This window comes from Echeneis naucrates, chromosome 23 (assembly GCF_900963305.1).
Source record: "Echeneis naucrates chromosome 23, fEcheNa1.1, whole genome shotgun sequence".
Classification (NCBI taxonomy): Eukaryota; Metazoa; Chordata; class Actinopteri; order Carangiformes; family Echeneidae; genus Echeneis; species Echeneis naucrates.
In genome coordinates this window covers 13,330,050-13,356,758 of record NC_042533.1, presented here as the reverse complement: position 1 = coordinate 13,356,758, position 26,709 = coordinate 13,330,050, and the positions used below count along the sequence as shown (strand labels likewise).

Sequence of the window (26,709 nt, the reverse complement as noted above, 5' to 3'; positions counted from 1 at the left end):
TGAAGAAGGCTAAATAGGATTAATACTATATTTTTGAGTGAGGAGAAGTTGTCCTTAATATATTGTAGTGGCAGAATAAGATGGAGAAACGTGGACAATAAGATGTGAAGCACATAAGAGGCTTTGGAGCTGATTTGTCATTAATACTTCTCAAAAGAAAGATCAGATAAAGAGAGACACTTCAAGCACACAAATATAAGTGGTTTACTCTGTTTCTATATAGAAAAAAAAACAAAAATTGATGTCTGTTTTTAGTTTTTACTTTTATGAGCTTCTATCACCTATTAAAGCAAATAGCCTTTATTGAGTGACGTGTAATTACTTGAAATTGTGTTAATTCTAAATGTGTGGCAGCTTGGTGAAATTTTGAAACACAGCAACTTTCTAACGAGAAATGTGAAGACATGACAAAATGGAAGTAAAATATTTAGTCATTCTTTAAATGACTTCTTAATATTTTGAACTGACACTTTAACCAAATAGTTAGTCCACCACCTGCTGTGCAGTTTCATATGAGAATAACCTCGATTTAAAATTATGTAATTTTGAATGGTTTACAAGGTCACATCTCATTTAGCAATATTTGAACTTTGGTGTGACTGTTAATCTGAGATCCAAGCGTTTGAGAGCAGCAGCTGTGATTAAAACCATTTATAAACCATCATCATCTTTATTACTTGTGATGGTGATGATTGGAGTAAATATATTGCTGCTTGACCAGAAATCGCATTGGAGCCTTGGAAACTTCAAACTTGATTTCCTCTGCCTTTTTCAGTAATCTGTCTTTCTGGCTGCCATGTGGCTGAGCGATGCTGGCGGTGTCGATTTTCCCTCTGTTAATGAGATGACGGGCTGTATAACTGCTGATTGTCGTCACTGTGAGATAATTACCCCTCACTTTAACTGGAGTTGACTAAGTGTTTATGCAGTGTTGGTTTGCCCTGGCATCTGCCGTCTTGCCATTAAAAGTGACTAAAGCTGTTTGAGCTGCTTTGGCGCATTTTCTTAGCGAGAGGCTGTGGGTGGGGAGTGTGTCGGTCCTGACAGTGTGCGATTTTTATATGTCAGTCTCATCAGATGCTAGAGTGGTGCTGTTAGTCTGTTTAGCTCACAGTAAGGCATTGTTTCTGTTGCTGCACCATTTTGTCTCTCTGCCATGCACATCTTCCACCCCCTAACCTGGTTCGCTTGAGCAGGTGACTTCCAAGGAGTCGACCTGATACAGTCTACCATCGCTGGAATGAACCAGAATACTTTTCACAACTGCTTTCACATGACCAGCTACGGTGGAAACATATGGCAACGGAAAACAACTTTATTGAACCAGGAAGGATGAAACTGTTAAGGTCATGTTTATTTATTTATTTGGTCAGAAAACAGTGACTCTGGTTCTGGAGTCCAGCCTGAGGCACTCGTCACGGAGGACGAGCATCTGGCTCGATATGCCTGACACCTCTGTGTGTGTTTCTGTGCGTGCAGAGCAGCAGCTAGTTCTTTGTCTCCGTAGCTCACTAAGCCCACTAATCCAGCACCTGCTCTGACCACAGAGGGTCCGGACTGGGACCAGCTTGGGAAAATGTAGTTTGAGGAAGCACGGTTGCTTATAGTGTGGGGTAAAGGGAAGGAAGCATCTGACACGCACACAAATGCACATAACATCCACAAAGGCACAGCTAGTAAACAGGACCATGAATGGGAAACTTGAGGCAGGTTAAAGGACACGTTTGCTGGTTCAGAAATATAGACCGTATTTAAATGTGGAAACAGGCTCTGGGGCTATAAAGTCAAGTAAACATGGATATACCTTATAATTGTGGCCACTGGTAGTGAAAAGAATTGTATTGAAGTGTATAGCCATACTTCCCCCTTGATTTATTAGCTCAAAAAAATGTTTTCCTAGACTTGACTGTCTAAATCTCTGGTTTCAAGTCTTCAGTACAACATGACTTAGATTTTTTTTTTTTTTTTTTTTTTTTTTTTTTAAATGATGGTGACTTGCCATCAGGAATGACAATACAGCACAGAGCAGGTCAGGCCCACCCCCCACCTCCCCCCTCAGCTCCAACACCAGGCGACACTTATACCGTAGGCCAATGATATTACACTGGGTTAGAGACATGACTTTAGTACATTTCATTTGTTCTATAAAAAACATTCAGGCATCCTGTATCATTTATTTTGGGCCTGTCCAAAAGTAAATACTTTTTAGCATAAGATTTACAGGGACATTTTATTTAACTGTAATGAAGTCCTTTTTGGGTTTGTATGCTCAACGTCCACAAGCACTAAAACTAAATATTTATTTGGAGTACTAAGTGTTGCAGCTAGAAAAGCAATCACAGAAATGACTCAAGCAAGACTACAGAACTTGGGATATAACTTTTTATCATGGTGTGAAATGGAAGGACTCACATCTCCATTCCCATTCCAAACCTGATAATATCTGGAAGAAACGGAAAATGGATATTTCCCCAAAACAGGCTTCTTTTGTTTAACCCTGTTATTTATTTCATTTTTTTTTTTTCGCAGTCCATTACGTCTTCAGTTACTGAAAGAGCAGATAAAGCACTATAAACTGTAGCCTGACTCGATGTCAGCAAGGGGCTCCCTCCAGTACTGAAAAACTAAGCCAACACTGAAGTGGGGGTGGTGCAGCTCATTGCTAGCATCAGAACCGGCCTTCATAAATCTAACAGTGAAATCACATAGATTCATATTCAGCATAGTGATGCAGGCTGTTTGTGACCTTTAGTCCACATGCTTCATGCTTACAGTTGTTTCAATTGTAATAAGTTGTGACTATGAACAAAGTCAATTTTTTTCCCCTGGCTGTGCCAAACCACCCTAACAGATCAAGGTGATGACATGTGAACATGTGCAGTAATAGCTGCCCGAAGGGATTTTGTTTGGCTTATTTATCCCATGAGCTTGAGCACTGATATCAATCTGAAGCTCGAGTTATTTATTGATATTGTTTTCCTGGTCCTGAGAAAATAGAACATTTTTTTTTTTTTTACTTTTGGCTGAATATTGACAACACAAGCTGTGAATGTTGGAAACCGGCCACTGGCCACCTTGCATTTGGAGCTTAAACACCCTAACCCTTGGCCAGAGAGACTGCAGTAGCAGCAGCTGTCAGGAGAGGGGCAGATGAGTCTGATTTACTTCCTCTGTGCCGATTTTCCACCCATTCGGGATGTGAAATGATTATCCAGGACTGTTTCTCTGACTGGTGGGTTGCTGGTGGTCCTGGGGAGTGGACTAAGGCCAACGGAGCAGCTGCTGCAAAAGAGCAGAGACCAGCTCGGCACATGCATCTTCAAGTCTCGCAAATAATCAGCTCACATAATATATTCTTTTTCTCTAAAGCTGCGTTCACAATGCGAGAGCTCCACACATCAGTTGAAAGCTATCATTTCCTGTTGGCCTAATCCAACAGAAAAGCTTGGCCCAGGACAGTCAGGCAGTGTCATGACCAAGAAAGTTTTTTTTTTTTTTTTTTTTTCTCGGACTGCTGCTGCCAAGAGCCAATAGAAGCACTGTATTCTGATTTATGAAGAGAAACTGTATCCAGTTACATCAATCGCTGGAATGAATGGTAAGATTTTATATTAAATGTATTTATTTTTGATGTCTGATAAATGAATCGCTTTACTTCCTGTGAACCTCTGAAACCTTTCTCTTTGGACTGAGACTTCAGATACTTTCACTGTATCAGTACAGAACCTAGATCTAATTTAATATTAAAACAACATGGAGGTCTGCCTGGCGGCATGGCAGCATAGCGTTTAGCGCTCTTGCCCCACAATAAGAAGGTTGCGGGTTCGGTTCCTCCCACCATCCAGAGACATCGTGCTTTGGTTTATTGGTGGCTAAATTGTCTGTAGGTCTGAGTGTGAGTGTGAGTGGTTCTTGGTCTCTGTCTGTCTCTGTGTGTTGGCCCTGCGATGGACTGGCAACCTGTCCAGGGTGTACCCCGCCCCTCGCCCAGTGTGAGCTGGGATTGGCTCCAGCGTCCCACAACGACTCAGAAATGGAAAAGCAGTAGAAAATTAATTAATTAGTGGTGGTCCAACTTTAAAATATATGAGACCTTTAAATTGCTATTCCTTGGCTTCAACCTAAAATAATGCAGAAAAACAGGAGTTACATCCTTTAACTAATAGCTTTTTGATCCTTTAAATCCCTGGTATTACTGTTTTTAATACTGCAGACCAAGGCAGACACATCTACTATGCCCATGTGCTGCATTTTTTGTAAACCAAGGAAAATATCAATATTGTAAATGGTTTTCCTTACAACTAAGAGCCGGTGCTCTTGGTGCTCACACTGGTCCAAATTGCAAACATGACCATTTTTGGTTTTGGAATCATTTAGTTGGAGTTATTTGTGTAGGGACAAATGATTGCTGTGAAGAATTTGTTTATGAAATTGAAGTGGAGGGAGTGTTGGGTGGAGCGTGTCCACATAACCATAACACACACACACACACACACACCTCCCTGACCACATATTTGGTCCCTAAAGGAATCATCTGTGTGCACTGTGCTAGATAGCGAAGATGACGAGAACAACGAGTGGCAGGAGTGAGTGACAAGGGGCTTCAACTCACTGGAGACTGGACTGGTGCTTTTTTTCTCCCCACTGTTTTTAATTTGTTTCCTGATTTCCAGAGTCAAAATAATAGATGAGAGCAAAAAACTCCAGTTTGTCTTTTCATCTTCAAGTTCAGTTTTTCATCTTGTCTTCTGCATTCTTTCCCCGTGGCCCTCCTCTCTTCTAGGTCTCAGCAAAGTAATTTGGATAAAACTGAATGTGATATGAAGCTGTAAATGCTTTCTGTGGATTAAGGATCTGACAATGTTTGTGTGAATCCTTCAGACGCTTCAGCAACCTCATCGTTCCCTCTATAATCCCCCTCCTGTGTAACACCTCACACCCTCTGACGGTGCACTTTCTCCTAATCATGCAGACATCTAGAGGAATTAGATGCAGGTTTTAGGATCACATTTATTTCATTTTTTTTTTTTTTCCATTTCTCAGAGGAATTGTGCTCGAAACACGAAAGGGAGCGGCAAAGGGTGTCAGCAGAAGAGGCCCATTCAGCAGAAAACAGCAAAGCCCCGCAACACTAATCCTCATTATAGACAGACACCATTAGCAAACCACAGAGTGCTTCCCTGCAATACGGATGACTGTGCAGTTTCATTTTCAGGATGTCTGCATGTGTATGTGCTTATGTGCATTTAGCTTCTAGCAACCTCATCAAAGGATGTCGGGTAAAAAACAAACACTTGTCAAAGTCTTGCATGAATGCAAGAGATGCAGAGATCTGTCAGCAGAGGACTGTGCATGCTGTGGTGGGAGAGATTACATCAAACAAATCCAGCTTTAAAGTCTGCTGCGGCTTTTCATTTGTGGTGTGAAATGGATCGCAATTGGCATGGCTCTTCACAGTCCAGTTTGATTTGACTGTGTTATTTCTTTGACAGCTGATTTACAGTGTGGCAGAGTTTGTGTGAAACTGGTGCAATTTGTATTGTATTATTGTAGTACGTATTACTTCGGGCTTAGGACATTTTTCTGCAAAAGGAAGAAATTTCAGATCAGGAAAAGTATATCCATGCTGATGATTTTCTGCTGCGTGTACCTTAAGGTAATAGTTCAGGTTATTTGATGTGCGGTTCTGTGCGGTTAAGCTGATTCATATCAGATCCGAGTCTGGAGAAACAGGCATGGAACAATATACAAAGTAAAGCATTTTACTTTCCACCCAGTAGATTTTGTTTGTGCAGTCCTCGTCCAAAGCAGCTCATCACTTACCTTCACTCCCAGGGCTTCGCTAAAATGATCTGAATCAACTGCAGGTAACCCACTACACTGAGTGCAGATAAGAGCTTCACACAACGCCATGTCAATATTACTGTGAGTTTCCGGGGACCTGCTGAGTCATGTTTGCATGATATTCCCTTTACACATTATTACTATGGAATACAAATTTATTCTATAATATATATTTATAAGTAATTAAATGCCTAAAGGAATTGGCAAGGCTTGAAGGTAAACATATATATATATATATATATATATACATACAAGCGTAGTTGCTCTCCTTGTTCTGCCCACATATAATGCTATTAGACTATATGGATATATATCCATGATTTATAACCCGACATTTGTCACCCACCAACAATGTACTGCCTCAAGGTGTTGGGTCACAGGGGCTGTAGTTTGTCCTGACATCCCACTCTTTGTGCAGCTCGACTTGATAGAGTGCCTCTGTGTACGGACTGACAATGAGTTTCTGGCTGTGGGGTAGACAATTTACATCTGTGGGTTGGTGATCCTCTTCGTGCCAGCAGCTCTATGGGAGGATGTGGCAGCTTTAACTAGTTAGCATGGCTTTGCAGCCAGCCAGTGTTGTCCTTGTTTTGTTGGTCTGCCACTATCAGATAACCGTGCCCCCTCATTTAAAGGTTTTATTCATAAATACATTCAGCTCTTTACACAGAATGCATTAGCAATTGGTCAATGTGTTTAGCATTGGAGCTCCTCTCAGTGGTACTGTATGTACTATTGTCAGCTCAGGCTCAAAATACTTTATTCCTCCCAATCCAAAGATGGATGGAAGTGTCACAAATGGCGAGTTTACCAACGTGCGTTTGATTGGTGACACAGTATCTTAATTTACACAGTCCAGCGTACTCAGTTGTAGTAGACTGTTCGGTACTTTGGCCTTAAAGCAAGGAAATGTGCTGCCTTTGAGGCCTAATTGAGTCTGGGGTTTCTTGGAGACCTAAAAAGGCTGCTATTCTCATCTGGGCCCCATCTGTTGGCAGCCTACACACCAGCCAGACCAAAGGACTAACAGCGCAAGCTGCTCAGCAGTATCATCTTCATAGGCCTGACACTTTGTCATCGGCACAACTCGCTATTAATTTCTGATTCCTATTGATCATCTTCCTCAGTTGAGCATCTTCCCCAGGGCCCTACGAGGCCAAACCAGCAGACCCAAGTGTGGCATTGTTCCTCTGGATATTGGTTTGATTACTACAGGCCTGGTTCTCAGGAGAGTCACATATAAGTGAAAGTCAGTTGGTTGAGAAATACACTTACAAATGGATGATAGGTAGCCAGGGCTTCCAAAGTATCCCTGATGTCTTATTCCCTGCCCAGATTGGTGGAGATTGGCCTAAAGAGGACAGAGGCAGATGGTCAGTTCTGGCTACTGAAGCTGCAGCTACTCAGGGGACGCAAGTCGACCTTTCCTCTTGTTGACAGTCTGGGTCCCTCTATGGTAAAGGGTTGAGCGTGTGACCCAAGGGCTCCAAGTTCAAATTCATTGCTAAGTGTTACAAAATAAATGTCCTCAATGTTAAAGGCTAAGGCAGAAAGAGAAATTGAGCCCTTGAATTTTCTGCAAAGCATTGGTTATCACAACAAAATAACATCCTAACATAACAACTGTTTCTGTTAAACCCAGTTGAGACTGTCTGCCAAACACCAAACCACAGACGAGCAAAGCCTGATGGGGAACCATAGGGACATTTAGCGGCTAAAGTAGCTGGAAAACAGAGGCAAACTTCTTTTTTCTTTTTTCTTTTTTTTTTTAATTTATCACAATAATGTCGTGGTTAAAATACAGTCATAGTTGACAGTCTTTTTCCCCCACTTAGTTTAGTTGCAAAGGTCTTTTTGAAATGGTATAATGGCTTTAAGTGATTCCTTAAACGTAAGGTCAAGATTAGGAGGACATGTGTTTTATGTCTATCTTTTTCATTTGGGCTTTTTTTTTATGTCTTTATTTCTATTTGTAAGTAGCAGAGCTGCAGACAGGATCCAGGTAGAGAGACAGGAGAATGACTTGCACCAAAGGCCTGGAGTCATGGCATAGGCGCTAACCACGCTACCATCCCCACTGCCAAAACCCAAAATATTTAAGTGAACATTTCAAGGACTCAGGTGTCCTTTGTTAAGACTAAGGTGTTTTGGGTCACTTGTCCCAGATATTTTCTGAAGTAGTTCTATCTTTAATAATCAGCTTTAAGCTTTAGTGTGACATAATCAGAGCAGGATTATTAGCAAACAACAGAAGGAGAGCAGATATAATGATTAAAATGTAAAAGCGTGCTGTTAGAGATTTTGCCCATCACAAATGTCGTACTGTTGATGTGAACTATTTCCAAGCTAATGTCTGGTGTTCATCAGTCTTTGTATTTCATCCACATGTCGAAAATTGTATGATTTCTTTTTATTTGGGGCCAACACACATCTATCTTGTTTTCAACAGCAAAAGAAAAAGATACCGCAGCTCCATATTTTCAATTTTTAGTTCATAAGGTGTTGAGAAAACTGTGATGCCCCAAATTGGGATGTCAAGAACCAGTATAAAGGACTTGGACTGTGATCTAGATTTTAACATACATTATGGCTGCTTTCGTGCCACAGCGGCTTTCGCACACTGTGAGCATTGCCTCCTGCACTTTCTGATTCTTGTGAATCTTCTTTGTGTCCCATCTTCCTTGTCATTATTTTTTTATGAGGGCGGTGTGTGTGTGTGCTCTGCAGCACAGGTTGACTCTCTCATATGTTAGCAAGTTTGGTGACATGAGCAGAGCACTGTGAGACTTGTTACAGGCTTACTTGTAGTGCAACAGGAAGCTTTTAATCACTCATTAAAATAGAACGACATTTGCAGATGTTCTGTTCGAGGAGCGAAGGGCTGGATTGTAAAACTGGCTCAGTGAAGGACCGCTAACCTTTAATTTGGCTCAGTATGCATGACTGCTACACACCAGTGCAGCCTTGGTATGATAATAGATTTATTCAATGTTAAAATTTGAGAGCAAGTTAAAAAACAAAACAAAACTGTGTGCAAGTTTTTGTTTAGTTCCTACCTTCTTTATACTCTGCTGAGCTTCCTCATTCACCCCAAGGACACCTTGGCTCATGCTGTCACAGCAGCCCTCTGCCCAAAACAAACAAACAAACAAACAAACAAACAACACAGCAACTGTGTTTTGTGTGTTCCAAAAAGTTTGAGGTTTTGGTTTGTGTGTATTTTTAACACATCTTCCCAAAAAGTGACGCTTGAATCTTAAGTGTTGTTGATCACTCAAGCTTTACACTAAAACTAAAGGAGCAAAGGAGAAAGGATCTCCTGGGAGTTTGTCTTTTTTAATAATTTAATAGAGCTTTAGCAGTGAGCAGGTGCATTGAGGATTTTCTGGCAACTAATTACAGACTGAGAAAAGAGGTGAGTACTGCTTAAACCACTTTACCTGATGAGGAGCAGCGAGGGATATTGACTAAGCATTCTTTTTTAAGTAGCAAATAATGGCCACAGTATTTTTTTTCTCCCAATGGACCAGTCATAGGTTCTGGAGATGACAATCACCACCATCTTAATGGTGTTACCTTCCAGATTTACCGCCTCAGACTAACCAGTAGAGCAGAGAGGAGCTGTTTAATCGAACACCCATGGAGCGTGAGAGGCGATCCGGTGATGCTGAGTGACTGGAATAGCTGTAACATGCTGCGACTGATTATAAAGATGCGTTACAAACATCCTGCCCAGTAGCTCTCTGTTATTTTCTGCACAGTTTTGCTTCTATGTCAGCTCCTTCTTAATTCCTCTGACTCTTACCCGCTCTCAGCAGGTTCAGTCAGGTGCATTATGACTGAAGCAGCCTTAAATACTGTAATACCCATCCAAAGTTTTGTTTGCATTAATTAAGAGTGAAAGAGACGGAGCGAGCCGTAGCAATCTATCTTCGCCAAGTGGCAACCCGCTGTAAACTAACTCACTGCTTTATGAGCCAGTCTCTGTCCATTTAGAAGATCACTTCACAGTGTTTTTCATTTGTTGTATAATGCAAATGCGAGTAGTTTGGTGGCATAGCGGTCAGCGCTGTCGCCCCAAAGTAAGAAGGTCGTGGGTTTGATTCCCGGCCTGGGGCCTTTCTGAGTGGAGTTTGCATGTTCTCCCCGTGTCTGCTTGGGTTTCCTCTGTTGTACTCCAGTTTTCTCCCACGGTCCAAAGACATCATGTTTAGGTTAATTGGTGACTCTAAATTGTCTGTAGATGTGAGTCTGAGTGGTCATTTATCTTTGTGTGTTGGCCCTGTGATGGACTGACGACCTGTCCAGGGTGTACCCCACCTCTCGCCCAGAACGTTGGCTGGGATTGGCTCTAGCAACCCCGCGATCCAGAAATGGAAAAGCAGTAAAAAATGGATGGAGGGATAATGAAAATGCATTGTGGTGTCTGAGAACATTTGCCACATACTGTATTCCAGCTCCCTCAAAGTCAAAGTCCCTGAACACAGATAATAAAAGTGCCATTGAATCGCAGCCCTTACTTTACACAAAAAGGTTGAGAAGCAGCCTCAGTACCAGAGCTGTGAAGATATTTTCTCACCCCCTCCACCATACCTGGTCTTCAGGTTATGAAAACAGATGCCGAAACAGTCAGCATCTTGACCTCTCTGGCCCTTTTGGGAGAAGCAGCCTTTGACAGTCTCAGGCAGAGTTTGAAATTCAATATTGCTGGCTGTCAGCAGGAATGATCTCCCCCGTGTCTGTGATGTTTACCTGCTCAGAACAGGACTGCAACAGTGTGCACGTGACAGATTACCAAACTCAGACGTATCATCCAGCTCCAGATGTTGTCAACAGGAAATGCTCAATATTGTCCTCACACCTGAACACATCATTTGTCCCTCTCAGCTACTTGACTGTAGTCTGCTGTGAAGTTGAATAACACTCCATCCCCATTTAGCTTTTAGTCTTAGATTTACTTCCAAACCCATTAGTGGAGATGAAGTTATCTGAGATGAGATTTCTGTATGCAACTAGGAACATTTAAGCTCATTTGTTTATTATTAAACTCAGACAACATCAGCAAGACAATCAGATTTCATTCACATTGTATTTCATCTTGTTAGTTCAGCCTGGTATTGTATTGATTTTAACTGATTCCATCTCCTCCTTGTTTTGTTCAATTAGCATCAAAGAAACTGTCAATCTCTATGGCAGTTGTTTTGTCATTGTCGTTGAATGAATGCAGCTACAGTTCAAGAGTTCAAGAACATAGACATTGGTCCAAAAATGAACACAAGCAAAAACATTTTCATGTTGCATGAAATGGTCATGATTGTTGTAAGCTTTTATGGCTGTTTGCAAAGGGCAGGCTGCTAAGTGGCTAAATGAGACAGGTATGCTGAGTGAAAACCAATTTACTCACCAGTTGGCCTTTATAGCCTTTTAGAACCATAACTAATTTCGTATGAGGGAAAGCTTTTGTAGAACACGTAGGTTAAAGCTATGCATCGACATGCCATGTGCTCATGGTGTACTTTCTTAACATTTGCTTTTTACCTCTGGTGACTTAGTTTTAAAATACGATTTTATGCTGTCTTCCAAAAGTCAATATATCAAATTGGCTTTTTGTCAAGGCTGATGCCAAAAATACCTTGGCCTCAGAAATAGTCCACTTTATTTGTGAATTGAATATAATCTTAATATATAGTGAGAATTGCTATGCCCAATACAGCTGATTCATAAAATCCCACAATGCATCGTAAAAGAGTAGGTAGTATACATGTGTTCATGGTGAAAGACGTGAGCATAGTGTGGCGAAAATCTACCGAAATTGCGTCCAAAGTGTTTTCTATTAAATTTTATTTTGATGACTTCACCATTTAGTCTTTTACATAGAATACCCTCAGTAGTGAATAAATCCAGCCCTCACTTTTCCGCAGCACCTCCTTTTTCTCCAAATATAGTTTCTACTGGCTTCAAAAAGCCAAGATGGTCAACAGCCAAATTAAAAACTGGAGGCTTCAAAACAGCAGCTCACAAACCAATGGGTGATGTACACTTGGTTTGGAGTGGCTTTGTCAAGTCACATGACATCAACACCATCCAATGGTATTGTAGCTTGACCCATAAAGGGACTAAAAGTCAGCGTGTCTGTTTTTCTTTTCCTCTTCATCTTGAAGGAAATACAAAACTAAATGGTCAGAGCCTTTAATTGTACAGCATTGAAGGAGAGGAGGTCCATATAGTTGTCATTTACAGTCACACTGCTGTCGATCAGGCTTAAAATTGTCTGAGACGAAGGAAGAAAAAACAAACTTGAGGACAGAGACAGACGCAATGGTAAAAAAAAAAAAAAAAAAAAGCAAAAAAAAAGCAATGTTTTCTTGGACCTCATCATGAACAGGAGGAATAATAACGTGACTAAGAAAAAGAAAAGGGATTTAAAGAGCTTAGCTCATAGATTGATTTAGTGACTCGCTCTTCTTTGTAATCCACGAAGCATCTTTGCTTCAACTGTCTTTCTTTCTCTCGCTCTCTCTTTCTACCACTCACTCAAACACATGTGGACACACACTCCCTATCTGTGCAGCAGATGTGTGAAGCCACATGGAAACTTTCCAAGTTATTCGATGCTGTAAATATCTGAAAAAGAACCACCATACATAATTGAGACTTCAACAGATATAGGCTGGTGTTGCCATGCAGATTATGCTGTTTTCCATCACGTGTGTTTATGTGCAGAGCAAGTGATTGCTGTAGCTCCTTTAAGCAACAGGAATGTCACAGACAGTGAGGTCCTGAAAGAAAATTATTGTTTTGTTTACAAGAAAATGAGGTATGACGTGATAAAGCTTAGCCCAGACCTTGTTTTGTCTGCAGCTGCCGGCTCCTTCAATTGAATCATTGTAGTTTGGTTTTCTTTTGCTAGAAAAAGTTTTATGGTGAATAGTTTCATAATATTTAGGCTGCTGTGGATGCAAACTTTGTAAGCTCGATATATGAGGTTCAGTGTGAGGTGCTCAGCTCTAAGCTGTGTGATAGATTTCAGTAAGAGTGAGGGATTATTGGGACTTCTGCCATGATTAATATCGCATAAAGGACATAAACAGCACAGATTACTTTAACGCAGCCTTCCCTCTGCCCATCAGCTGCTCTGAACTCGGCTCCATTTGATGTGTTTTGATTAATCTTCTGTCAGGTGCTGTCTGCTGTGGATGCCCTGAGAGTGATCGGACATGGAGAAAGAGGAATCACTGGTTTTTTACAGATGGGAGTGTTTGAAGCACAAGTGGCAGACCACCCCCCTGCCTGGAGGTAAAGGAGGGTTGGCTGATGGCAAAAAGACAAACAGTGAGAGAAGTGGTGTGTGTAGTCAAAGGAACCCTCAGTCAAAAAGTGCTGACATGTCCTTCAGGTTCTGGCTTTTAATGGGAGAAATATTTTCAAAGTAAGTCAACTGCAAAGAGCAGAGGGATTTGGCTTTGTCTACATGTAAACCGTAAAATTTTTCAAACAGCTCAACTTGGCAGCAGCAACCGATAAAGTATATTTTCTTTGTAAAAAGATTCCCAATTGTCTGTCACCCCGGTGTGTGTGATGAGCTCTGCCTCATTAGGTTTGAAATGCCAAGAGGAACTGAAACGTACAAAAGGTACATATTCAACCTGCCATGGGGAAGAGAGAAGCAAACGTTGATGCAGAGGTCTCTGAAGTAAAACTAATTCTGTAAACTTCAGCTGGTATTGACTCTGCTCTGCTGGGAGAGAAGCTTTAAATAATGACACTCTGGTTTGTATGTGAAGGATCACCGTTTGATTTGTGTGAATTTATCTGATTCATCACTAGACTCTGATTTCAGCTTTGAGCCAAACAAGTGTCTACAAAGACCAGGGTAAATGCCAGTAAGCGCTTGAATGCACAGATCAAAAATACAGAGAGTCTGTTACACCGCTGGTCATTTAGGTGCCACTCCAGCCAACGGTTGTTCTGTTGTCCTGAGGGTGGAAAGAAATTAACAAACAGTGACAGCGAATAATCAGTGGGAACTGGAACAGATTTTTAAGAAAGAAGGCAAAAGTCAATAGGAGTCATCTGAGTCATCCCAAAATGTACTTATGAAATGGCTATGTTTGTGAAGCTTGAGTCATCTGTGTTTTTTAAAAACTGACTTAGGGATTTGGCGTGTATTTTCCAGTGGATATGCAGCATTTTGGAGTAAAACCCATCAATTATTGAGCAGTGCTCATGTGCTGTAAAGCGCTAACGCTTGGTTTTCCAGTCCTGTCTTGAAGGAGGGTGTTTTCTGTCCCGTAGGAAGTGGGAATTGAGGTGTTGGCCCATTTGTATTAGAAAGTTGCATCTATGGGATAACTCTTTCAAATTCCACCCATCATACCTCAATCAGTTTATACATTTTTAAAATCCCTAAGTTAACCTAGGACACATTCTGCAGGCGAAGACAGAGAGGAGAAAGTTACACTGCAAACATGTGGATGTAGCCAATGTCTCATTTAGTTTCTCACCAAATCTCACTAGTGTGGAAGATGTAAATGAAGTACTGTAGAAATACATTTTTTGTGGCCTCACTCAGTCTCAGCACACTCATATAAACAGAGGAATCATTTGACCACAAAGGACAGTTGAATGTCATCTCCATTCACATTTAATGCCCTAAAGAGCAGGCTTATAACGGAGGAATGGGGAAAAGCAATTCCTCTTGTCTAGTTCTATCTTGTCTTAACTCTTTGCAAATAGAACCACAACCGGTCAATCTGCTGCTGCTCAGTTCTTTGGATAAGGACACCATTTTATTGAACGTCAATAGCAGTTTGAGTTGATTTTTGTTTGCAAATTCATGGAAATCACGAGCAAGACAGAGTTCACACTTATATATAAAAATGGGTTGCAATCCTTCCTGATTGGTTCATAAAACTGACTATGCGCCTATAAAAGCTGGAGAGAAGATGTGGTTCTATAAGTTATCACACACTCGCAGAGCAACAAACCAAACTTGGTGGTGCAATTAGTCCAGGTGGGCTGGCCTTGTATGTGTGACTAAGTGCAGTGTACGTTGTGACATCACAAAGTTCCAGAAATCCTGACAGCTGGTTTTAAGGCTCAGTTTCTGAAAACAGGCTGTGAGCATTTCTCTGTGGACTGAGACCTTTGAGCTTTTAACATTAATACAAAGCCTCAACCTGAATTATAAGTAAAGCAGACACAAGGGTCTACCTTTAGACTGTATGGGGGCTAGTTGAACAATGAAATGCAGTTTCATTCTTAGTAAGCCTCATCTGAATTGAAATTGTTCTCCACTCAGCGGTCTGTGTCAGCTGGAATGTGATATTTCGATTTGTAATGTGGCTGTGTAATTGAAACATAGTTTAATTGAAACTGATTATTGCAGAAACTTAGCAGCTCTCCCTTAATATTCCTCTGAGCTTAGTGGCAAGTTTCCTTCCCGCAGTGCATGTCGCACATGTGCCCTCCTGTCACTCTGTGAAATTTTCTCCCTTTTTCTTTCTGTAAGTGCTTCATGATTGGGTGAAGTGCTCCTCGTCAAAATGCCCTTTCCCAAATTGCTTTTAATGGTTCGTGTGGATCTGCCTGATGCCAGCTTGCATCGGAAAAATAAATTATGTTGGTTTCTCGAGAAGCTGTTACAGGATGCCACAAAGCCAAACCACCCACCAAACTAGCAGTTAAACATCGCCAGAACCCTGCGGAACATTAATGCCCCATCCATCATCAACGCCTTCAATCATTATTCTGCTTGTTTGCGTCATTTTAGAGTTAGGGCCGACTAAAAACAAACAGTGGTTTTGTCTAAAAGCCTCAAAATCTTTGTTTGGTTTGTCATTTGAGGTCTCAGAGAAAGAAGGCGCAAGTTCCATCAGTGATGCATTTAAAATTAAAAAAAAAAAGAAAAAAAAAAAAGGTAGAGATGTGTCTCCAACTCAGGAGATTTACTGTGTGTTTATGAGTTCACTCCTGTTTGAGCTTATCAGCTGTTTGACCTGCCTTCAGACACACACAAATACGCTGCCTGTCTGTGGAACACATGCAGAAAACTTTCAAACTTTTGATCTAAATATTTGAAACCTGAGCTAATTGACTCATCCCTTAATTCAAAAGCAAAACGTGTTATCATGCAAATTCTCTTGATTGCATATTATCTGTACCTGCAGGCTGTTTATTTTGGAGGACAAATCCGGTTTTTGAACCTGCATGTCTCACATTTTCCTGCTTCTCAGTCTAATTAAAGATGCAGTGTGGAACGTTCCCAAACGCTGCGCTGCACATGTCTCCCCACATACAAACTTCTGAGAGCGTACGTGGGATCACCAAAGATTTCTAGCACCTGGCCACACGTGTCGGTCTGTGTGTGCCCACATATGAGGGGGCTCAATGTGTGGTGCTCGGGAGTGGGAGGAAGAGAGTTGTGTTAGGCAGATGGGGAAAGCTCTCTATGGAATTCGCCCCATAAGGTTGCCTGTTAATGCAACCGGTGTACACATCTCAGTTTGTTGAGGGTCAAATAGTGACTGACACTGTTTGTAGGTGCCCTTGAGCAAAGCATATGGTCCACCATGCAACTGCTCACAGGCAGTAAGAGAGGATGGTTGGGCTGATTGTGGCTCAGTGTAGCCGGTCTTTGATCTCCATGAATTGGTTTTTCAAAGTTTGTATGTCTGCAAACAGGGACAGGTATTAAACTATACTGCACCAAACTATTGCTAAGCCGTACCAGATTTATCCTCTACTGAAGTTAGCATGCTAACCAGCTCGCCTCAGCATGTCAGTGACTCGCACAGAGATAGCTCCAGCAGAACCTGTAGAGCACAACTTTACACTGGGTTTTAATTTTCTTTAGCTTGAAGCTGTAGTACCGTTCAGAGGACATATCATAACTTGTGATTGCAATAATGGCTAAATCTCTTTTCAAGGAACAATCACCACCACCTGGTCCTGGCAAGAAACCCTGCCAGCTGGCAGACAGAAGATAGAAAAGTACTCCTTTAATAGCAACCGCCTTCTTTATATGGTCTGTTTCACCTGAACTGGCTCTTGGTTGTCAAAGAATTGTAATTGGAAATGTGTTGGAGTAAAAATGACATCAAACCACTCTGAAATCTCGTGAAGCAGAAACGTTCCACAGCATCGAAGAGAAGAGAAATACTCATGAAATGCCCAAAAATCTTATAGTTACATATGACCCAGTGAAGTTAGTAATGACTGAGCAGAAATTCAATACTTCTTGGCAATATCAGACAAATCAGTTGTTATGATGGTTAAATATTAAGGCGAAAAATGTTTTACAATTGAGGTTCTCCTCGGATTAAATTCAGCCAATTTTCCAGAGTAATAAAGAACAGAGACCTCAGATTCATCGTGCAAACATTAAAAATTAAATAGCTTGTGATCTCACTCAGAAAATTTATGTTATAGTTTGCAACAAGCTAAGAAAACTTAAGCTCATGAAACTTCATAAATTGATTACCCACATTCACTGGCTCTCTGCGCCTTGATTCAATTCTTACAGTTGAATAAAATACCACTGAAATACACATTATAAAGCTAGTGAGAATAGAGCTCAGCTCAGCGGCCATAAGAGAAGAATCAGCAAGTACCCAAAGGGGCTGTGTGGCGCAGATATGACTCATTATCCTGGTTCTATAAGTCTCCATCTCTCTAATAAAGATATACAGGCACACTGAGTGAACATGCATTATAGAGAGAGAGAGAGAGAGGAAGTGTCACAGAGCTCAGGGGGAGTTACAGCTCATGAATCATCATTGCCTGTTGGACGTCTGGTTGTGCAGCCCAGTCTGCCCTTTGTGTGGCCTTGGCACACTGCGTTGAAGCTGAGCGCTCTGACCTTTGACCTTGTCATAAAAGACCTCTTGAGGGGCGCTGGCGGCTCGCCTCCATGTTAATGAAGCCACCCGTGAGCCACTGTTAGGGAATGCAAAATCCCCTTCATAACTGAGCCCTTTTGAAACTGAATTCACATTTTGCAGAGGTAACAGTTGTTGACTGTGCTGTTAAAGGCCTCAGTGAGCCACACGCCTCCACCCTCTGCCTTACTCTGTACATGAACATGAAATTTATACAGAATGAAACTGTGTGTGTGTGTGAGAGAGAGAAAGAGCGAGAATGTGTTTATTACAAACGTGCATCCTATGTGTGTCTTAATGTGTTTTTGGTCATGTGTATAAGCATTAGGTTGGAATTGTTTCTCCCACTGGCATTGTGTACACATGGGTGTATGGCCCCCTTGAGTGTGTGCGGGAGACTTGCCCTGGGTTGTGTAGGTGGCGATACACTGCGGTCAGTATGTCAAACAGCCAGCTCCCAGGGGGAGGGAGTGGGGCTTGGGTAATGACCACACAATGATGTGCTTTATGGGTAATAACACTGATCATCCCGTCCTCTGAGCCCACTGCCCCGAGACATTTAGGCTCATTCAATGTTAACTATCGTCACATTCTTGCAGCGTCTGTCCTTTGTGCTGACTGTGTGCCGTCTCCTCAACAGATCGAAAATGTGGACGCCTGCCTCAGTTTCCTGGACGCCAGAGGAGTGAACGTACAAGGGCTCTCAGCAGAAGGTAAGAAGATTAAACCATATTCAGTTCAAGTTCTGATTCACCTTATTAGAATCAGTGAAACAGCAAAGGATGCAGGTCCCTGTTGTATTTCTAATTTCTAGACCTGGAAAATGAATTTGGCTCCACCCAGCCTGGGGTCGCTTTCCATTTCTTCCCAGTAGCAAGTATCTTCTAACAACTGGTTAAAGCCTATTTCCAAGACATACTATTATACTTCACAGCAATGGAATTTACCACATTGGTATCATGGCAGGGGTGCACAGTTTCTCCATCCCCAGCCTTGACTGTGCAGTGTAGGCAGTCATTAGGGCATCAAACTGGATTGTGGGAAGATAAAAACTGCAGAGAGGGATTTGCCTCCCAACCATCAGGGTACACAGTACAGGGCTTATATGACAGCCGCGTCTGCAGCCGTATTTTCTACTGAAAGACTGCTTGCCAAACTGAAAGATAGGATAAAATTGTCTCACACAGTGAAGGTTAAAATTCCAGTGAAGTTCCAAACCATGCGTTATGATTATGTTTTACACGTAATTTGGACTCTGGGAGAACTCAGGTATTTCTCGGAGTAAATAAAATAAATCCAACTGCAGTTAATTTTTCGCCACATGCAAAGTACTGGAAAGACGTGGCACTGGCACACCTTACCCTCCACACATTAGGAAGTAGTCAAGGCACTATAGCCTATACGCTCCGACACCCACGGCCATTTTTTTTTTTTTTCTGTGAAAATCACATCTGTCCAACTGTAATGAGCGAAGACAACCAGCCCTGTTTATAGCTCTAGGACAATGTATTTGAATTTCAGCAACACACGAGGGAACACTCAATCCTTTATTTTGTCTGAAAACCTAATTTGGGATGCATTGTTTTCAGCAGTTGCTTTTCTGGAGCTATTAACATGTGTCCACTCTGTGAATTAGTAAAATGGAGTATATTGATTTTAATAGTGTTGATGCAAACATCATCTGTTGGTGATTTGTTGCTCTACTATTGTGTTTTAATGTTAATTTGAAAATTGAGAACTGTCTGCACAGTCCACTCTGACTTAGTAAATGAAGGAAAACCTAAACTAATTCCTGTCTCGTTGGAGTTTTTTCGGAGGCCCCAAATAAACACGTCAGTTATTTCAGCAGAAAGTGTCTCCAGCTTGTTTCTCACCTTGTATCTACCCCCCTTTCAACAATAAAGAGATGAACAAGCCCTTGACCTCTCCACCAGCAGAAATAGTCTGACAGCCTGACACACTGACCGATAGCTCTAAATTCTGTTGCCCCCCATATACGTACTAAAAACAGCAAAGTGACTCACTGGGCCTGGAATTTCAAAGTGGCTCTCTCAATATATGGGCTATTGGGTTACTGTGTCTATCTCTGTTGCTGCTACATTTCATCAGCCCTCCACTCTGTCCATCTTTTTCTCACTCTCTGGCTTTGCCAGCCTTATTCTCAGTGTGCTGTATCATAAGGCCATGTCTTGAGTGCACCCAGGGTGTGTTTGATTCCATTGGCTGGCAAACGAAGCTTTTATTTTCTTTTTACAAGGTTTGGGAATAAAATAGAGTGGCGTGTTTGATGTGCATCAAGGAACTTAGAACTTACTTATAGTAATAACCTCTTGAAGTCCCTTGCATCTCTCTGGTGGGTGGTTGTTAACTGGAGTTCCGGAAAAACTCATCTTGTTGAAAGAGTGCGGGTTCCCCCGCAGATGTTTCCTCCAGGGGAAGTTATGGCATATAATAAAAGCAGGTCCATGGGCTTTTTTCTATGCAACAAAAGAAAATGCTACAGGATTTCAAAAAACAGTAACATTGAGCAGTGTTTCTCCAGAAGACTATGAAAACTCAGGATTGTGGTCAAACAATGTCTCCCAAGTTTTCCGGTTCTCAATGCTGCTGTTTAAGGCTCTGGTTGAGAAACATATATTTTTCACCAGATCTTTCACCCCTATTGACACCAATTCTTAGCATTAAATATTAAATGATGTAACACATTTCCGCAGGCATTCATGGTACACAGAGGATGAAGCCTAATTGCTGACTTTATATGTTTTGACACCAGCAGATAGACAGTATCCTCACTTTGGAAAGTATCAGGAAAATATCGAAACATCCACCAGAGAAACTTTAATGATTCCCAGATAATCAATCCTCATAATTTTGATGATTCTCTGCCTCAAACTCCAACATTTATTAGAGTTTCCTTCTCAGTAGTCATCGTAACTACAGTATGCTAGTGACACTTAGCTTATATCAAGCAGCATTTTCAGGTCATATTTATTTATTTATTTATTTATTTCTTACAGTTGTATTGATCAAATACTTCTAAAACTAAAAACATTCCAACAAGATCTGCGGACTTTGTGCCACTAGCCTGTCTGTAGACCATCAGAGGATTTGGTCTGCCTGTAAAGAAAAAGAACTGAATCTACTCAAAGTGAATTTAACAAATGACCACATAGCACAAAAAATATCAAAAACAGCAAAGGTTTTACCACTTGAAATGTGATAATTATCCACAGGAAGTTCAGTCTACAGTTTCAAGCCTTAAAGAGCAGGTGTTAAGCTCTAAAACATACATTTCCTGCAGTTGATAATGGGCTACAGTGAGGGGTCCTTAAGGCAGGTCATTAAAGTTTCTTTCCAATGTCAGTTTCTGCAACTGGACCCTTAGTAGAGCAGGATCTTTTGGTTGCAGTGCTAGCGTGCAATCCACAATATGACCCGCTAACCACAATAAAGTCCCTGCTTCTTGATCTCAGTGGGAGAATTTTTTTGTAGGTCTAATTTTTATTAGTCCTCTTAACTGTGTGCTGTGTCAGCAAGAGGTACACTCTGACCTGGAGGTTAGAGTGAGGGCAAGCGCGGGGCTTCGAGTTCAACTTTTGAGGCTGTATGTATGTGTATGGGGATAAGAATGGGCTTGATAACAAAGCCTAACATGAAAGAAATAGTTGATATAGAACTTAATTGAGGGACGTGTAATTAAAAAGAGGCCCAACAAAGGGATTAATTCATACTTCAGCAAAGAAGCTGAGGGTAGTAGCAGAAAAGATGACAGAACCAGCTGTTCTGGAGCTGTAAGGCGAGACCCTGGGGATTGAACACAAGCATGGCTGATTAATAAGGTAAAGACAGAATATATCGTACTTAAGTGCTCACCCTGTTTGTCTTGACTTTGTATTATCAAGCTGTGCTCAAACCTTTCCTTCACCTCCTCCAAAATTCCTCTGTGACTGATGGAACAAAATAACCAACCTCTTTAAATAAGAAAAAAACTATTGAATGACACATGGTCAGCCACTTAAAAGGCCCGTTTTCATTGAGCAGGGGCCAAGAAGAAAAAATATTTCTTCTTCTATACTACTCTAGAGTGGCATAAGTTCTCCTGCTGTCAACAGATGCAAAGGTTTGCTGATATAAAATGTCCAAAACTCTACAGTGAACTTCAGTGGCCTACCCAGTTACCAGATCTGAACCGATCAGGCCAGCACTGGGATGTGGTGGAGCAGCAGATTGTAGACATACTTAACAACCACAGATAATTGTGTTTTTAACATTAAGCTGCAGCAGCAAAACAATCACATAACCCCTAAAAACAGTTAATATACAACTCATTCACATTGGTATTTTGTGGGAACTGAAACACGCCAAAATTTTCAGATGACAGAATGTTTTTATTGAATGAAATGAAACTGACTTGAAATTTCAAAATGACGTACGCCATGAGCTGTACAAATAACACTTAATTCTATATGATTCAACAGCAAGAACATGATATCCGTCAAATGTTGTGATTGTTATTGTCACCTTGGTGCTGAAGTTTCAAAATCATAAGATAATCATAAATCAGAAGATGCTGTTCTATGGCCGACCCTAAGGCAGCTTCCCTTTTGGGATAATTCAAAATATCTCTTCATCAGTCTAATTTTCAGTCCACGACAGCTCTGTTGGCTGAATCTGCAGAACTCTTTCTCCCTAAAGAGCAGAAAACACTGCTGTTCAGACACTCTCCAAGGCTCAGTATAAATCACTGCCTTTGGGTGTTAGAAAATGGAAAACACTCCCATGAGATTAATCTTTCCCAACTTTCACAGTCACCACACAGCCTAGCCATGGAGAACAAAGAACAAAGCCTCCACAGATTGAAAATTGGACTAAAAAGCCTGTGTCAGCTGATGCCATCCTTACTGTGTATGTATGCTAGTTCCTACTGAGGGGTTGAATATGAAAAGTCCATTTCACAAGTGGATGCCTTAGCCATAGCGAGCAGTCCTCTGTCACTGCTGAATCATAGCTGACAGTCCATAAGAGATGTATTTGTTTTGCCTTAGATGAACTGAGTAACAGTTACTTACTGATTTAGGCACTTTCTCACTTTTGCTGACTCAGCATATTTAAGTGGTAAACTTTATCTGCAGGGCTGGAGATTCTTCGAGATCTGATTCCGTAACATAACTAAATCTCTAAATCTAATCTAAACATGAAAACACCACTGCCCACTGCTCCACTGTGCCACCCATTGTTAATATTATTAGATGAAGTTTCATCCCCTGTACCTCAGCCAAGTCGCCTCCTGCTAACAACCATTTAATTTGCAGTTTCCTTATTCATGTGGGAGAAAGCCTCTTGAATGCCATAGTGTACAGTATGTGAGCATAGATTGACCATAACATTAAACATGTTTGATTTTGTCAGAACATCAAGATGAAATTGAGACTTAATGATCACCTGGTACCAATCAAAGGATATGACAGTAGCTTACTGCAAATCCAAAAAAATATGAATTTCTTCCTGACATGCAAATTCAGCTATGACAACAGAATCACTTGAAAAAGTGTTTTGTGTGATTATTCATTGTGATTTATGCGGTTTCTTTAAGTAAAGCAAAAATCACTACCACTTCAACACCACCGTGCCAGCACCATCAGTGCACACATCCCTCGTCTCATGGTAAAAACAGAACTTTGAGTTCAGTTCCTGTAGCATATTTTTGGTTGTTTGGCCTCAGACTTACCCTCACATCAGACCTCTGCCAGGTACACACCAGTCCAGAAGTTCCCATGCTGAGCTTCACTCCTAAATTGCCCAGCTGTGTGTTAGCTCATGCGTCTGTGCAGATGCTTTAGTTTGGATCTACGACAACTGTTTGTTCTTGTCAGAGTAAGTGACTCTGAATAGTAAAGGCTATAACTTTGGATAATTATACACAAGAAATCAATATCGAGACTCACTTATTATTGTCCTTATAAAACTTTAATGCTTGTTACTCTACAGCTGCACTTGGGCTCAATCCTCAAGCAATGTTTTTTTTAAGGTCAACATATGTTCAATTTACAATGCTTGAAATACATAATGGCCTGGAAAATACTCAGTACTTGGTCACAGTACACTGCTTTCTTTCTAGACAAAAGAAAAATACGTTCTGCATGATTTTCCTTTGCAAAAAAAAAAAAAAAAAAACAGATTTAATCCCCTGGAAATAACTGGAAGGTAGGTGCAAGTTGTAAATCACTTTATGCAATGATGATGAATGATAAATACTGGATGAATTCTCTCTCATTTGCCCTTCCAGAGATCAGGAATGGCAACCTAAAGAGCATCCTGGGCCTCTTCTTCATCCTGTCACGCTACAAGCAGCAGCAGCAACAGCAGCAGCAGTACTACCAGTCCCTGGTGGAGCTCAGCCAGCAGACCAGCAGCACCGCACCGTCCGCCAGCAGCCACAAGACACAAGAGATGCAGTCTAGGCAAGTTACAGTATGGAAGCTACATGTGGTTGTGATATGGTTGGTGTTGCTTTGGGTCTCACTCAGGGCAGAGGTAGCCAAGAGGTCAGAGAGTTAAGCTCACATGGCTGGTTTAAATTAGTGAACCAATTATATTTTAGGGCGCTTGCTGGGATAGAGGTTGACTGATTTATCACTTTTGGGTGTTTAATTAGGTCCAGTTAGAGCTTCTGTAAACAGGAAATTGATGGATATGATTGGCTCGCAGTGGGAATGAGTAACAGCCTTCATGAAAGATGTTTCTCATTAAGTGCTCTGAGGGCTGCTTCTATAGATATTTTGACCGACTACAATCAAGGGGTGTAGAAGTTGCGTTGTATTTTGAATGTTCTTGCCTTGGATTGGGGAAATATGCCTTTTAACACTCTGCTAAAGAGATCAATTGGAAGATGCATAAAATTCTTATATTTGTTCATGAAATTCAAAGCTAGAGCTATTAGGTAGCAGGATGGTAGCTTAATTAGAGGGAGGCAACTAGAAGGTCACAAAATCCAGCTTCAGGTAGGTAACTTTAAAGTTCATTATTTTACTGGAAAGATGCAAACACATTTTCTGTTTTTACGCATCACTGTACAGATTAAACTGCATGTTAATTATGGAGATTTAGAGGAGCAAATTGCATATTTTGCTACCTTTGGGGCAAAACCAGGCCAAAAATGTAATTATATATATAATTATAACTATATAATTATATAATTATTATATAACACTGCAAACTAAAGGTTTAAAATAGATAGAAATAACACAGTCTACAGGAATATATTGAAATTTAAGTAAATAGGGTAATCAGTTTTCTTGCTCATAATTTGGGGAGATATAACATATTTAACTAGGAGGTAATTTATCTCAGCGTAGCATAAACACAAGATATAACTAGCACCAGGGTTTGGATATTGAAGCAGAAGCCTGACACTAAAATAGTGCATCTCTGTATGTGTGTTATATTTAAACCATAAGACAACATGCGAGTTAGTGAGCCTCAGAGGTGTTGGTAAGTTGGTTTCCTTGTTTCCACTTTTCACTTTAAGATACGATGAGCTAAGCGAAGCAGCATGACATGTAATGTAAAGCAGGAAGTTTATCTAGTAACGTAAGTCAAATGTACGCACTGTAAGCTGCAGTTGTAGGGCTCAGTATGAGGTATGGTGAGTTGTCTTGGATCAGGATCAGATCATTTATTATTACTTATTTAATTTGTAAGATGAACAATAGCTTCATCTTACTCTAATTTGGAATACAGCTAAGCATTAAAAGCTGTCTCTGTGTGATGTAAATAGACAGAGCACACACTAGAGTAGCATCTAAAGGAAAGCCTGAAATGCCACGAATGAGCAGCATTCCCTCAGATTAGATCCAGTTACAGGTCTGTTTTGCCATGGTGTGTGTGTGTGTTAGTGTTTGTGTTTGTGTTCACATGTGTGCATGCGTGTTAGTCTGTTTGAGTGCATGTGCGTAAAATCGGCCCAATAAGTGCGGATGGTCTCCGCACTGGCGTGGATAGTATAAGAGTAAGATGATATTGTTGGGAGCTTTAGCGTACTGTGTTTGGACGAGTTAGAAAATGGTGGTGGTGAGGTCAGTGTATCGTGTGTGTATGTGTGAGAGGGTTATGAAGGGCGCAGCTGCCTCCCATTCCCACCCCCCTGCAGAAACACCCCACAAGCCAACCAAGCAACAGGTGGTGAACACTTACATATATTAACAGCCAAGTTTCAAGCGCATCACTGCATCATCCTGCTTTAAAAATGCCCTCATGAAACCCACACAGAAGCTGAAGTTTCCGCCGATCAACAAATACAAGAATGTGTCGAGAGAAATGGAGGCTGGAGGCTGATTTCTGTCCTGGCTGTCCAAAGCCCTGGTAATGTCTTCCTGCCCCAGCCTAATTAGTTCATCACATCTGAATGTGTGAGGCCACAGTCGGGGTCACAGAATCAGTCCATATCTGTCAATGATAGAGCAAGTCACGAATCTGAAAGTGGACCATTCAGCCTCTCTCTGAAAATCAGAAGTGTGGGGAGACTTCATTCAGACCTTTTAAGGTCAGACATTGCAAAAGTTAAACAGTATTTAAACCCAATGAACTTTATTTTAATTTCAGTAATGACTCTTTATTAAAAGACTGGATTTGTATGTATTATATGGCCATATTAAGATGCCACGCTTGAATTGAATATTTTGCTCACTTCTACATATTATGCCACTAGATATCACTTACAACATTAATAAAAAGGCCTGAACAAGCTGATACACAACATATATGACTCTGCCAGACAGATGTGGGAAAACAAGTATTTTTCCAACCTTAAAAGCTATTTCAGGAAGCCTGAATGTAAAGAGGTATAATTATTGGTGATGCAACTTTTGATCTTCCTCTTTGATTTGTTTTGTTTCAGTCTTCTTTTACTAAGCGAAAACTGGCAACACATGCATTGGAGTTGGCTCTCATAGTTGGTTTCATTTTTGGTTCTGGTACCAAAATCAAG

The 26,709-nt window shown here is 41.0% G+C and overlaps 1 protein-coding gene across 4 annotated transcripts in view; it reads left to right on the top strand.

Moving 5' to 3' along the window:
• Positions 1-26,709, top strand: part of nav3 (neuron navigator 3) — a 178,950-nt gene that overhangs the window by 57,875 nt on the left and 94,366 nt on the right. For all 4 annotated transcript variants that reach the window (XM_029494728.1, XM_029494731.1, XM_029494730.1 and 1 more), the window contains exons 4-5: positions 18,364-18,436; positions 24,010-24,184. In XM_029494728.1, the coding sequence (XP_029350588.1) occupies positions 18,364-18,436; positions 24,010-24,184 (248 nt within the window). The remainder of the gene's footprint in view (positions 1-18,363; positions 18,437-24,009; positions 24,185-26,709) is intronic.